General features: G+C 43.7%; 1 protein-coding gene across 2 annotated transcripts in view; it reads right to left on the bottom strand.

The window, feature by feature from the left end:
* The window catches only part of Sgf29 (SAGA complex associated factor 29), a 37,882-nt gene that overhangs the window by 5,800 nt on the left and 17,176 nt on the right, over positions 1–14,906 (bottom strand). For both annotated transcript variants that reach the window (XM_005064417.4, XM_040754395.1), the window contains exons 2-4: positions 4,297–4,393; positions 1,973–2,048; positions 1,104–1,176 (exon numbers count right to left, since the gene is read on the bottom strand). In XM_005064417.4, the coding sequence (XP_005064474.1) occupies positions 1,104–1,176; positions 1,973–2,048; positions 4,297–4,371 (224 nt within the window). In that variant the 5' untranslated portion in view covers positions 4,372–4,393. The remainder of the gene's footprint in view (positions 1–1,103; positions 1,177–1,972; positions 2,049–4,296; positions 4,394–14,906) is intronic.

Below are 14,906 nucleotides of genomic sequence, written 5' to 3' on the forward strand. Positions count from 1 at the left end.
TGTAACTTCTGTCAGAACCCTGTGACATGTATTCATTTAAAATAAGTAGAGCTGGCCGGGCAGTGGTGGCGCACGCCTTTAATCCCAGCACTCGGGAGGCAGAGGCAGGTGGATCTCTGTGAGTTCGAGGCCAGCCTGGTCTACAGAGCGAGTTCCAGGACAGCCTCTAAAACAATACAGAGAAACCCTGTCTTGAAAAACAAAAAAAAACAAAAAACAAACAAACAAAAAAGTAGAGCTGTAGAAAGGCCCTGTTCAGCTTCCAGCAGTGTACTAACTATAGACTTCTGCCTTAGGAACCAGGTTTCCCCATTTACTAGTTTTGTGAGTTTTGGCAGATTTTATTATCGCTCTATGAGTCAGTTTCCTTAACAGTAAATGGGGACAATACTAAAACTACATCAAAGGAATGTTTTGAGGGTCAAGCGAAGTAAATAAACACAAAGTATTTGGGCCAGGTATGGTGGTGGAACACGTCTTTAATCCCAGTACTAGGGAGGCAAAGGCAGGTCAATCTCTGTTAGTTGGAGGCCAGCCTGGTCTACATAGTGAGTTCCAGGCCAACAAGAGCAACATTGTGGGACTCTGTTTCAAAAAATAAAAAAAATTCAGAAAGTACTTGGAATGGTAACAGAGTTCAGCAGTGCTATGTAGTGGTCCCTGTTACCATTACACACAGCAGTGTCAGACAGTGATGTCTGTTACCATTACAGGCTGCAATAGTCAGCATATTCCCATGGCAGGGGAGGGTCAGAACAGTTTATAGAATCTGGCATGCTTTCCACATAATCCCACTGTATGTTCACAATCCGGTAGGGAGTTATTACCCTGATTTTAATGACAAAGCAACGGGTCTGCCAGGTCATATGACTAGGAAATGGTATGCAGGGACATTGATACTGCTTTACTGTCATCTATAAAGCAGCAAGCTAAAGGAGAAGAATGGGTAAAGAAGGAAGAGCTTGGGAAGGTTAAATAATGGGAGAGGCAGAGCAGGAGGACCCTCTTCACAGAGAGGCAAGCTGGGGCTGTGGCCTCAGGGATATGTGGTCCAGCACTACCTCAGGGAACGGAGCAGCAACAGCCCTGTGGGTGGTACTCACTTGCACTCAGCCTCTGCATCAGCCTTGGCGGTTGTGTAGAGGCCACGCAGCTTTGTCCGGTAATAAGGAGAAACTGTAAATACAAGCATGAGAAGGCGTGAGCAGCGGAGGTGGCAGCATGTAACCTTGATTCCAGGACCTCAGAGGCCAAGGCCTGAGCTTTACGAGTTCAAACATGCTCCTGGGACGTTAGTAAGATGGTTCAGTATGCAAACTACTTGCCTTGAAAGTACCAGGAACCAAGCTCTATTATCAGAACCTAAGTAAAAAAAAAAAAAAAAAAAAGCCAGGCATCCCAGATGTGGTAGCATTTTCTTTAATCTCAGCACTTGATATGTAGATTAGGCTGGTCTCGAACTCACAGAGATCCACCTGCTTCTGCCTCCTGAATGCTGGGATTAAAGGAGTGAACCTCCAACGCCTAGCTGCCACCACCATTCTTTAAAAGCACTTTCTAACCTGCCACCTGTCCACACAATGACCAAGGAGAAGCAAGTACTGTCTAAAGCTATTCTGAGTTAGAAATCACCAGGCACAGGGAGTGAACTGCCTTGGGGCATATGCAGATGCCATGGGGGAAGTCTGCTCCAGAAAAGCCCATGCCCATGAGCTCTAAGGTAAGGGAGAGTTTTACTGTATTCAAGGCTGCCTTTCCAGTTTGAGCTGAGAGACTCTGAGGTTCTTTGGAGAAAGGCTGTCTGTCATCAGTCCCTGTCACTTTAGGTCATTCAGACAAAGGAACAATGACCCTAAAGAGCAACTTTGGGATATGCAGATACATGCAAAAATACTCTATGAAGACACAGTAAGGCCATGTTCCTGGTCTTAGCCCTTCCCACCTCCTTTCTCTCCTGCCCTCGGATACTCACTCTTGTTCTCAGTCTGCATTCGCTCGTGAGTTTTCTGGATGTTCACCAAGTTGTGCTCACTCCTCGAACGTTCCTCCTGGAAGGATGAGGTCAAGAGACCATGAGGTAGATCCTTTACCTTAACAAAAGCCCACTGTTTACACAAAGACTCCCTCTGCGTTATACTGTCCTGTGGGTTTTGACAGATGCTTTGGCTATATATCTATCATTACACTATCATACACAAGAGTCCCACCTCCCTAGGCATCTTCCACGCTCCTCTTACCCTTGCATCCCACCCCAACTATCCCAAGGCTCTGCCAATAACATTCTTTTACTTTTATTTTCTCTAGTTTGTCTTTCTTGGAATTTGTCACACAGTTGGAATGAAGCATATAAAATGTAACCTACTGGGATCTTTCATTTAGCAAATATGCACCAATAGTTTATGATTCTTATTTTTCAAGCTATACCAACTCATATGTTCTGGAGAGGAATTTCTCCCTACTGGTTCACTAGACCATGTAGTTCAGCAGAACAACCAGTGTGTGACTGACTATAAACATCAATAAGCTGGACATGGTGGCACGCACCTTTAATCCCAGCACTTGGGAGGCAGATAGGTCACTCTGAGTTCTGGGCCAGCCTGGTTTACTTAGCAAGTTCCAGGCCAACCAGAGCTACATAGAGACCCTGTTTCAAAAAAGCAAAACACACACACACACTTCAACGAGCAAATGCTTGGAATGGTAACAATGGACAAAACAGAGCAATGGCAGGCTCAACATGTCCTGGTATGCTACAGGCACAAACACATACTATGCTTTATTTGTGAATGAAAGGAAAGCTATTTTAATATACAGCAGGAAATGAGGGTTAGAGCACTGGGGGCTGAAGAGATGGCTCAGTGGTTAAGTGCACTGGCTGCTATCCCAGAGGACCCAGGTTCTAGTCCTAGCACCCATACGGCAGCTCACGACTGTCTATAACTAGAGCTCCAAGCAATCTGATAACCTCTTCTGGTTTCTAGGGGCACCCGCTATGCATGTAGTGAACAGACATACATGCAAGGACTCACTCATAATCATAAAATAAAAATTAGTCTGGAAAAAAAAGTAGAGTATCACCCAGCAGATCCAATTCCTTGGTACTATATGCAGGACAAATAAATACACATGTGACTATCACCTTTCAGTCCTAGAATGTGGCACTGTACCTTTTCTGGTATGAAACTTTACTATACCTATGCTATCAGTATACATCTGCAACATGAGTGGCAGAGTAAACACTGACCCACAGACAGAAAGGGCTTTAGGAAGAAGCAGGTGATGGTCTGCGTCTTGTGGGATAAGACAAAATTCAAGATGAATGAGGAGCTGCATTCAGAGGAAAAGTATTTGTTAATTAGAATAAGAAGATCAAATGAGTTCTCTTATAGGAAAAAGGCCAGTGGAAGCCAATCTAGAAATAGGGAGGGCCTCTAGAGTCAGGCAGGACCAGCAAAAATGCTAAAACCATCTATCATGGGGAAAGAAAGGCCTTAAACACTGACCCAACGGAGCAGAGCTATTTTGAGCAGACAGAGGCCTTCCACTCTCATTGCTATAGCCCACAGGCACACTTATGGTAGTCTGTGTGTGGCCTCCATGGTACTTGTAATACAGTGATACGCATGACCACACCTGAATCTGTAACAGAGCAGCCTAAGCTACGTCCTGAAGCACTGTCAATACACAATAAGAATTATTCTAAATAATGCCTGTGTCTGTCTCAAGGGAAGGTGGTAGACTTTAGTATGTAGTATCATGGGGCTTTGTTTTCAACTGAGCTACAGCCCAGAAGTAGACAGCCAATGGCTAGGGTAGTAATCTGGGCAGCAGAGGGTTAACAGGTTAAACTCAGCAGACTGGGTTGTCTAAACCCCACACATTTTAAAGTGCTTTATCCTTTGACTAGATCCTGGAAGTTAACTAGAAATCTTGTGACTGTCTTGCCTAGTAAGAATATCTGTGTTTACTTGGAGTTTGGGGATGGAAGAAGAGTGATGGCTAATGCGTACGGGTCTAAAACTGATCGTGGTGACAGTCATACAACTAAATTCCTAAAAATCACTGAATTGTATACTTTCAATAGGAACCTTGTGTTGTATTTGATCAGCCTTTGGACAGCTGTTAAACAAAAAGAACCCTGAAATCTCGTACTTGACAGAAAACCCCACAGGAATGGCAGTCAGACACAAGACTCCCTCCTATCTTTACAATACCTCGGCTCATGAAGGTCTCTCTGAACATAAATAACCCCACCTCCCCACCCCTTACCGCCATACCCACGCACTTCGCTCCTACCTGGGTTTGCTTGATCAGCTGATGGAGCTCTGTGAGAAGCTCTGCAATTCGGGAATCAGCAGACACGAGGGCCATGGGATGGGCCTATGAAGGACATCTGGTGAGAGGGAAGAATGGAGGGAAAGTTGTCATTGTTGAGCTGTATTTCTGACATGTGAAGCCCTAACCCTTGGTATGTCTGAATGATGTATTTGGAAACATGGCCTTTGCAGATGCAAATCAAAAGTAAGATGCAACCTTAACCTGGAATGACAGTATCCTTGTAAGAGACAAACATGTCCAGCAGTGGTCGTGCATGCCTTTAGTTCCAGCACTCAGACGGCAGGGGCAGGGGGACCTCTTTGAGTTTGAGGCAAACCTAGTCTACAGAGCAAGTTCCAGGACAGTCTCCAAAGCAATACAGAGAAACCCTGTCTCAAAAAACAAAACCAACCAACCAACCAAACGAGACAAAGGAAAGGTAACTACAGAGGCAGAGACTGGAATGACACAGCAAGCACCACCACACTCTACCTTAAATAAGACTTTATATGAAGATGATTTCCATGTCAAAGGGCCATTATTTCCTTACTAAAGAGGAAAAAGAAATTACTAAAAAAATATTTTCAAGGTAAGGTAAATATAAAATAAAATATTTTGAATAACAAAAAGTAATTAGAAAAATAGAAGATGACCAAAAAAGGTAAAAAGAAAGTTATGACTAGTTGAAGATAGACACATCTAAAATAAAAGTTTACTGGATGAGAAGTTTTTTGGGGGGAAGGGTTGCTGGAATTTTGTATAATACCCTCCTCTTAGAAGGGTTATTCTGGTGCCAGCCATGGTGGTAGATACCTGAAATTCTATCTTCTCAGGAGGCACAGGGAAAAATTCCATGTTCCAGACCAGACTAACCTACATAAAAACTTATTTCAAAAGAGGGAACAACAAATACTGGAGGTATTGTAGTGTGGTGATCCACATTTGACTCAGGGTCCATCTGGAGTCTATTCTGATTTTTTTTTTTTTTTTTTTTTTTTTTTTGGTTTTTACGAGATAAGATTTCTCTGTATTGTTTTGGAGGCTGTTGGTCCCGCCCGGCCTCGAACTCACAGAGATCCACCTGCCTCTTCCTCCCGAGTGCTGGGATTAAAGGCGTGCGCCACCAACGCCCAGTGACAGTTATTCTTGAATCTTCAGTTACGATACAATTTACATGACATAGTTAGTCTATTACTTGAATGCCACTCTGTAATTGTAAAACAAATATGGCTATTCAGGGCTAGATTTAGATCAGTGGTACAGTGCTTGTCTAGCATGCTCAAAGTCCTGGGCTCCCTGTTTGTTTTTTTAATTAAAAATTTTGTCATCTTATTTTATATATATGGGTAATTTTCTTATATCTGTATCTATGTACCGTGTGTGTGCCTGATTCAGGCAGATGCCAGAAAGAGAGCACCAGGTCCCTTGAACTGGAGTTATAAAGGGTTGTTAGCCGTCGTGTAGGTGCTGGAATTGAACCTGGGTCCTCTGGAAGAACAGTTAGAGCTCTTCTGCTGTTCTGTTGAGCCACTGCTCTAACCCCTCTTTTCTTTTTCTTTTTTTCTTTTCTTTTTTTTTTTTTGAGACAGTTGTGTTACATAGCCAGGTTCAACTAGAACTCATGCTGTGGTCTACAATGTTCTTGAATCTGCCTGTTCTGCCTCCTGAGGGCTGAGATTACTTACAGGTATATGCCATCATTCCTGGCCAAGGTTGATCCCCTACACTGAGTTCAGGAGAACTAAGTAAGGACTGGTGAGACAGTGGGTAAAACTGTTTGGTGCACAGGCATACTGTCCTAAGCTTAGATTCCCAGAACCCATGTAAAAGCTGGAGGCAGTAGTGTGAGTGCCTGTTGTCCTCGCATACCTACAGAAAGGGAGAGACTGGACAGGAGAACCTCAAGGAGCATGCACAGCACAGAACAGGCCAGTACAACCTGGTTTATATTGCCAGAGAGACCCTGTCTCAAGGTGGGAACATAAGCACCCAAAGATTATACACATGGTATGCATTCACCACTTACATATCTGTTACATACACTCATAAATAAATGGAGAGGAGGGGTCCTGTTAAATTTCATTTCCTTCCTCCCCACCTCCCCCCCCCCCGTCTCTTGGTATTTTTCAAAACAGGATTTCTCTGTAGTTTTAGAGCCTGTCCTAGAACCTGCTCTGTAGACCAGATGGCTTCGAACTCACAGAGATCCATCTGCCTCTGCCTCCTAAGTGCTGGGATTAAAGGCGTGAGCCACCAGAGCTTGGCTAGATTTCATTTTCATGGATGAGAAGACAGAATAGTGTTCAGACAGCAACACTCCCCAGCTGATCTACAGGACTCAGTGTGATCCCAGTCAAAATCCAACTGGCTTCTCACCAATTAACAAACATCCTAAAATTCACACAAAAAATTCACAGGACCTAAAATCATCTTGAGAATTTGGGCAAACCTGAAGGACTAATGTTTCACAATTACAAAGCCCAGCAGGAAACCAACCATTAGAGGTGGTGTGGAACTATCTTGGTAAGGACTTCCATTACTTTGCCGGGCGTTGGTGGCGCACGCCTTTAATCCCAGCACTCGGGAGGCAGAGGCAGGCGGATCTCTGTGAGTTCGAGGCTGGGCTGGACCGACAGCCTCCAAAACAGAGAAACCCTGTCTCGTAAAACCAAAAAAAAAAAAAAAAAAAGCAATCTGGGGAGGCGAGGCTTATTTCAGTTTACAGAAGGGCAGTCAGGGCAGGAACTCAACTCTGAATCAGAGGCCATGAATGAATGATGCTTGCAAGCTTGTCAGCCTGCTTCCTTATACAGCCTATCACAAATAATCACTAAAGGCCAATCTTATGGAGGCATTTTCTCAATTGTGGTTCCCTCTTCTCAGATTACTCTAGCTTGTTTCAAGTTGACAAAAAAGCAAACAAAAAAACAACAAAACAAACCATCTAGTACAACTGAACCCTCACCAATCTGACACACAAATCATATCACTATTCAAGTCTAACTTTCCTTGTTCACACACAAAGATCTCATATTAACATCAGCATCTCAAAATAAAATACATTGCAAACTAAAAGGCCCATGTAGCACAAATTCTAGTTGGTATTAATAATAAAAATCCAGGGACAGATATTGGGGTTAAAACTGAAGATCAGAAAAGCAAAGCAGCCAGCCACTAGAGTTCTCACCGCTACCGATGCTCAAACTAAACTGACAGGGTGACCCTGTCCTCAGACTGCATCTTCAGACTGCACTGCTCCTCAGACTGCACTGTCTCCACTAAACCTCAGATTGCCCTGAGCTTCTGTCTCCTCCTGATTTATATTCCTCTCTAGTGCTGGGATCACCTTTGTGTGAACTCTGTTTCTTTTTAGTCTGGATCAATTTCGTGTAGCTCAGGATGGCATTGGATTAACAGAGATCAGTCAGCCTCTGTCTCCCGAGTGCTGGGATGAAAGGTGTGTGCCACCACTGCCTGGCTTCTAGTGTGGCTGCTGGGATTAAAGGTATGTGCCACCATGGCCTCTGTGGCTAATTAGTGTGGCTAACTTTGCATTCTGGTCTTCAGACAAGCTGTATTTTCTAGATCATAAACAAAATATTACCACAGTCCCACAGTCCTTTAAAAAAAGTTTTTTCTTTGAGACAAGGTTTCTCTGTATAGTTCTGGCTGTCTTGGAACCCACTTTATAGACTATGTTGGCCTCAAACTTAACAATCTGCCCACCTTTGTCTCGAGTGCTGGGAGTAAAGACAAATGCCACCATGTCTATCATGAATATATGTATCCATGTATATATACACACACACATATACATATATGTAAAGATTTATCTATTCTGAATAGAATGTTCTGTCTGCATGTTTGCCTGCACACCAGAAGAGATCTCATTATAGATGGCTATGAGCCACCATGTAGTTGCTAGAAATTGAACTCGGGTCCTCTAGAAGAGTGGTCAATGCTCTTAACCTCTAAGCCATTTCTCCAGCCCTGAAAGAATTTTTTAAAAATTTTTTATGGGAACCCACAGTTAAGAGACAATGGAATATTAGACATTTGATTTTTTTTTTCTCAAGACAGCAAGAAGGATGGTTCATTGTACACAAGTTGCAAGGGACAGGGTTGCAATGTATAGGCCCAGGAATTCCCTCCCAGCTCCCTCCTGGAAGTTCTGCAGCTTCTCTATGCTCTCCTTGGCCTGCACTGCTATACTGTGACCCTTCCCTCGCCTTCCTCTCAGAGCCGCCTGATCTGTCTCTTCCTTACACCCTCCTGGGCCTCTACAATACTGGACTCCTCTCTCGGGTGGAGCTCCTTAAGCATCACTCCTTCTGTCTCTCGGTTCCCTCCTGGAGTCTCACTGCTTCCTTATTGGCTCTGGGCCTCTAGGTTCCTTACATCCTCCTGGACCTTATATGACCCTTTTCTTCTTCACTGGACCCAGAGATTTCATTAAAGCTTCATTGTCTTCCTGAAAATGGCTCGGTCTCAGGACAGCTCAATCAATGGCCAAAGACGGCACACTCAATTATCAAATTCTCTCATAAGGCAACAACCTCTGCAACTGTACAAACAGATGATCCCAAACTCTCATGATGTGTACAAGATGGTGTGTTGACATCTAAGGTCCATAACAGACAGCACGTGAAAACTGAGAAAACTTGCGAGTGATCCTTAAAAGATGGTGTGAGAAACACAAGAAAACTCGTGAGCCGTATGAAATTTGTTAATAGATAATGGTCCCCAAACTCTTCAGAGATCTAGTAAATATGGCGTTTAAAGTTTTAATAAAAAAAAAGCTTCCTGTGGTAGACAGAAATGCCAGCTCCTAGCAGTGACCCCGAGGTCTCCAAAGGAGTTGTCCTCAAGGCACGGACGACTCCACCTGGATTGTGGTAAAGCTAACCACTAGAAAATGAACTGCCCCATGCCTCACCCACTGCCAGGGCTCTGCCCAAATTGTAGACAATTTGTTGGGTTGACTGCTCAACTCTGCTGTATCAAAGTAGGTCAGTTTTTCCAAGTTCCTCCTCCACAGGAAAAACTAAGACCTTCTGGGTCTGGCAGCTGAAGGCTAATGCTGTCCTGTGCAGCAGCTGGAGATTGAATGCTGTCCTGTATAACAGCCAAACACTAGCTACCTCTGCCTTCAACAAAGCCATTAAGATCACCCAGGACTGTAGGTTAATCATCCAGGTAGCTGGCTAAATCTCTGTCATTTCAACTGAGGCCATTTGGATTATATTTCTGGCTCTAATTTATCCTTCTCAGATGTGATGATGGATAACTGTGGCTTTATCAGTTTAACAGATGCAAGCAAACTCCTCCTCAGGCTGCAGTTTCCTGCTTAGTCCATGCGGTGGTCTGAAAGAAAATGGTCCCCAAAGGGAGTGGCACTATTAGGAGGAAGTGTGTTACTGTGGAGGCAGGTTTTGAGGTCTCATATATGCTCAGGCCATACCCAGTGAGGCAGTTCACTTCCTGTTGCCTTTAGATCAATATATAGAATTCTTCAGCACTATGTCTGCCTGCTTGGCACCATACTCCCAGTCACCATACTCCTCACCATGACGCTAATGGACTCTGAAACTGTAAACCACCACCCCAGTTAAAGGTTTTCCTTTATAAGAGTTGCCATGGTCATGGTGTCTCTTCACAGCAGTAGAAACCCTAAGACAGTTCATTTCATATATAAAAATTAGGCCTCCCTTTCCTAGAACTACTATGACTCCTGCTAAGAATGGCAGTTTACCTTGTTGACAGACTTCACACTAAAGAAAGAAACTCAAAAACAGGTTTCAACATTACTATTCCTTTATTTAAAGGAACTTGCTTTACAATGACTGCCTGTGGTTCATGGCATTTGATTGGACAGAAAGAAAGAGTTTGAAGTTTATGTAAGCTGTGAGAATCTAAGAAAGTAAAGGTCTGACGATGTGCCAGTTTAAGTTGTGAGGGTATAAGAAAGTGACTAAGCACGTGAATGGAAATTAGAAAGGTCTGAGGAAGTGATTTAAGGTATGTAGACATGAGAAAGGTCTCAGGTTTCTTTCCCCCTACGCTATGATTTCACTAAGATTTCTAAAGCTCAGAGTTTTAATATTGGTCAATGGAGCTCTGATAGGCTATTAATCTAGCCCTGGTAAAGCAATGACTATCAAGCCACAAGCTCAAAAAATTAAATTTCCTTGGTTGTCTTCTAAGTATAGATTGACAAGTGCTTCTTACTGTGCATCTCTGTCCAATCTATACACCCAGCCCTCTGGGCAGAGGGAAGAGTATCCATGCTTTAACCCCAAACCACAGCTTTTGCTATGACTCAATGAGGATTTCAGTATAGACTACTAGCAGTGGTAATGCTAATACATCTAAAACTTGTATCTTTTTGTAAACATAAAAAAATTTTTTTCCACAGGCGGTGGTGGTGCACACCTTTAATCCCACGCTTGAGAGGCAGAAGCAGGCGGATCTCTATGAGTTCGAGGCCAGCCTGGTCTACAGAGGGAGTTCCTAGAAGTTTCAAATGTACACCCAAGATAAAAATCTTCCCCTCAACTTAACTATAACTTCTGTCCCTACTTTACACCTGTCCCAGCAAGTTTTCCATCAGCCGAAGAGTGCAAACTGCTCCCAAACTGCCCTCATGCTCCAGTTCCAGGTGCAGCTTCAGAACCCACACCCCTGACTGCTCCAAAGTGGCCTGCCCGTCAGTCCCCAGTGTCTCTCAGGACCTGGGCAGTGATGGAAACAGATGCCCCCAGCTTATACTTCTCTCTCCTTTCTGGGCCTCCACCAGCATTCTTCCTGGGCTTGAATATGACACTCCAATTTCAGCTAAGAATCAGGTATAGAAGAGATTATGCCACCTTTTGTGGTCAACAAAAAAGGTTGGAATGCTAGTTCTCCAAGAAACTCAGGACAAATGGCTAACTGTGTTGCCTATTAGCATACCAAAGTGTCTGTCTGGGCTCCAGGCTCCCTCAGGACCTGTGGCTCCTTTCAGCCCTTCTCATCTCACCCCTACCTTACACCTCTCTGACCCAGAGGGCTTCCCTTCCTGTCTGCCAGTTTCTCTTACATATATCCATGCCAGTCTGCTCACATGCCCTTACTAATCACAGCTGATTCTTCGGCTCCAGCTGACCAGACACCATAGAGTCTTAATTCAAATATATTACACAAACTGTCTTTGAGGGACTCTCAAACCTCCTCCATCATCTCCATTTCTCCAGAACTCCTTATCTCCCAAGCCCCCACAACAGCCAATTAAGCTCTAAGCACTCAACGACTTTTCCAGTCCTAAATCCACAATCCTCCTGAAAACATATACTTAGGTCTGTCACAGCAATACTCCACTCCTAATGCCAATTTGTCTTAGTTAGGATTCGTATGTATGTATGTATGTATGTATGTATGTATGTATGTATGCATGTGAGTGCCCTATCTGCATGTATACCTGCACATCAGAAGATGGTATCAGATCCCACTATAGATGGCTGTGAGCCACTATGTGGTTGCTGGGAATTGAACTCAGGACCTCTTGAAGAGCAGCAGGTGCTCTTAACCTCTTAACTGCTGTGCCATCTCTTCAGACCCATAAATTAGGGTTTTATTACTATGATAAAAAAAAAAACACCCTCAATAAAAACACCTTTGTGATTCACACCTTTAATCCCAGCACTCAGGAGGCAGAGGCAGGGGATCTCTGTGAGTTTCAAGCCAGCCTGGCCTGGTCTACAAAGAGTTCTAGGATAGGTTCCAAAGCTACGCAGAGAAACCCTGTCTCAAAAACCTAAAAAACAAAACAACAACAGGTTTACCCACAGGCCGGTATTATGGAAGTATTTTCTCAATTGAGTTTCCTTCTTAGATGACTCTACCTTGAATCAAGTTGATAGAAACAAACAAAAATCATAAAAACAAACCAGGACAGGTACTCAAATGGTAATTGAGATGGCATGATAGCACTAGGGAAAAACATCTAGACTAAATGAAACAGAACACAGAGATCAAAGAAGTCAATGTTGGGGCTGGAGAGATGGCTCAGCAGTTAAGAGCACTGGCTGTTCTTTCAGGGAACCCTGACTCTATCCTTAGCACCCACATGGCAGCTCACAACTGTCTGTTAACGCTAGTATCAGGGGACCCCATGACTTCTCTGATCTCCTTGGGCACCAGACACACATGTGATGCACAGACCTACCTGCAGACAAGATACCCATGCACAGAAAATACATGAAAGTAAAAAAAAACAAAACCAAAAAAACCAATTTTCACATCCATGACTGATTTTCAACAAAGACACAATGATATCTCAATAAGGAAAAACGTTTTGTCAGTAAGTGATGCTTGGGACAACTGAAAATCTGAAATCAGAAGGATGGACTTAGATTACCATCTGAGTAAAAACAAAAACAACCCCCCAAAAGAACAAAAACCCACTCAAATGACAGGAAAATAACCTTTCTGAAAGACACACAGCTTTCCATCACTATGACAAAATACCCAATATAAATCAGCTTACAAGGAGGAAAGGGTTATTTTGACTCAATTTCAGAATGTCAGTCCATGGTCACTTGGCTGTGTTGCTCTGGGCTTGTGATAGATAGCACAATATATCATGGTGGCAGACATATGGCACCTCATGAGAGTCCGGAAACAGAAACATGGAAGGAGTTGAGGTCCCAATATCCCTTTCAAGTGTGCCCTGGTTCTTCCTTCCTGGGTGATCTATTCTGTATAGTCTGGAGATGACCTTTGTCAAGTTGGAGCAGCACGCAGCAAACATCTTCAATAGATTCTCAAAACACCCATCAGGGAGGACTGGAGTAGTCCAACTGAGACAGCAAACAAAAGGGACATCTAGTGGAAACTGACTGGGGGAAAGTTGAGGCAGTCAGCTGGAGTTCCTGAGGGAGTGGTTCGCTCACAGATGAGCTTCCCGGCTGAACCTCCAGCTCACAGTTCCCATTTTGGGCACTTATGTACTAGAACAGTAGTCTGTGAAGGGAATGGTTCAAAGGGAACAATTCACCTTCTAGCTGTTCTCTTCTCTCTCTGCCATAGGGCTACAGAGGCCAGCCCATGCCCAGACAAGGGACTTCAGTGGACAGCGAGACAAACACGCTTGGGTCTGAAATGGAGGCACCGACCGCAATTCCAGGGCCGGCCTCTCAGCAAGCTCAAACAGCACATGACAACTGACCAATAACATGTACATTACAAGCCTATTTCCTAATGATTCCACCACCTCACTATACACGGACAACCAAGCCTTTATCATGTGGGCCTTTGTGGGGACAGTCAAGAGTAAAACTAAGTATGGGGCACACTTGCGATCTTAGTGCCTAGATCAAGCAAGAGGACTCCTAGTTCAGGGCTCTAACAAGACCTTGTTTTAAAATAAACAAATAAACAAGTGTAGCCAGGAGTAGTGGTGCACATCTTTAATACCAGCACTAAGGAGGCAGAAGCAGATGGATCTCTCTGAGTTCCAGGACAGCCAAAGCCACACAGTGAGACCCTGCTCAAAAAAACCCAAAATCTAACCTATAGTAATATAAATGCCCAACAATCAATAACATTCTCCCCTTTAAAAAAAAAAGCAAATTAAGAAAAAATCACAAGGCAAGCTCAGTGTAGTAGTACATGTCTGAGTACATGTCTGTCTGTAATTCTAGCTATTTAGGAGACCGAGGCAGGAATGATGTGGAATTTGAGGTTAGCCTGGGCACAGAGAGACCCTGTCTCAAAATAAAAAGTAAAAAAGGCTGCAGATGTAATTCAGTGCAAGTGAGCTTTCCTAGAGAGAACTCCAGGTTTCAACTCTAGTACTGCAAAAAGGAAAAGAAACCACAATATCTCACAGCATGTGCACAAGAATCCAAAGAAGATCTAAAGGAAACATAAGAAGGGACAGCATGTGAACACACCAAAGGGAGCATTGCATTATTATTCAGACAATACAATACTACTAACAATACAAAAGATGCTTGTGATGCCTTATAGTATGCACTTGTAATTCCAGTACTTGGGAGGTAGAGATAGAAGAACTTTGAGTTCCAGAGCAGCATGGGCTACAAAGATCCCTTTTTTTCTTTAAGGGGTGTTAGCGAGTATGATTAAGGAGGTTTTGTTGTAGATATGAGAGAGAGGAACAGCCAGAGGTATCTGGAAGGGTCCAGAGCAGAGAGAGAGAAAGCAATAGACAGCCATGAGAGAAGCAGGAGGAAAGGAGGGAGGGAGGGGAAGAGGGAAAGAGAGAAGAAGAGAGGGAAAGGGAGAGTTATAAAGAGAACGAGTTAGCTACAGGAGTTGAGGGTAGGGGAGAAGAGCTAGGATGCTAGCATGGACTCAGAAATGTTTAACAGTTACTTGTGATACCGAGGGATCTTGGAGGTCAGCATAGGATTTGGTATACTAATAGGCACCACAGATAGCTAGGTGCCTCCTGCCTATTGGAATTTGGGGAAATGGAGTTAGTTACCTTTGGATCTGACCACAACAACCTTTACCTCCAGGTCTGGGGGACCCAAAGTCCTTCTCTGGTTCTGCAGGTACCACAAACACATGCACATATTTTCACACAC

Source organism: Mesocricetus auratus, unplaced genomic scaffold (genome assembly GCF_017639785.1).
Source record: "Mesocricetus auratus isolate SY011 unplaced genomic scaffold, BCM_Maur_2.0 Super-Scaffold_4256, whole genome shotgun sequence".
In the NCBI taxonomy this organism is placed as follows: domain Eukaryota; kingdom Metazoa; phylum Chordata; class Mammalia; order Rodentia; family Cricetidae; genus Mesocricetus; species Mesocricetus auratus.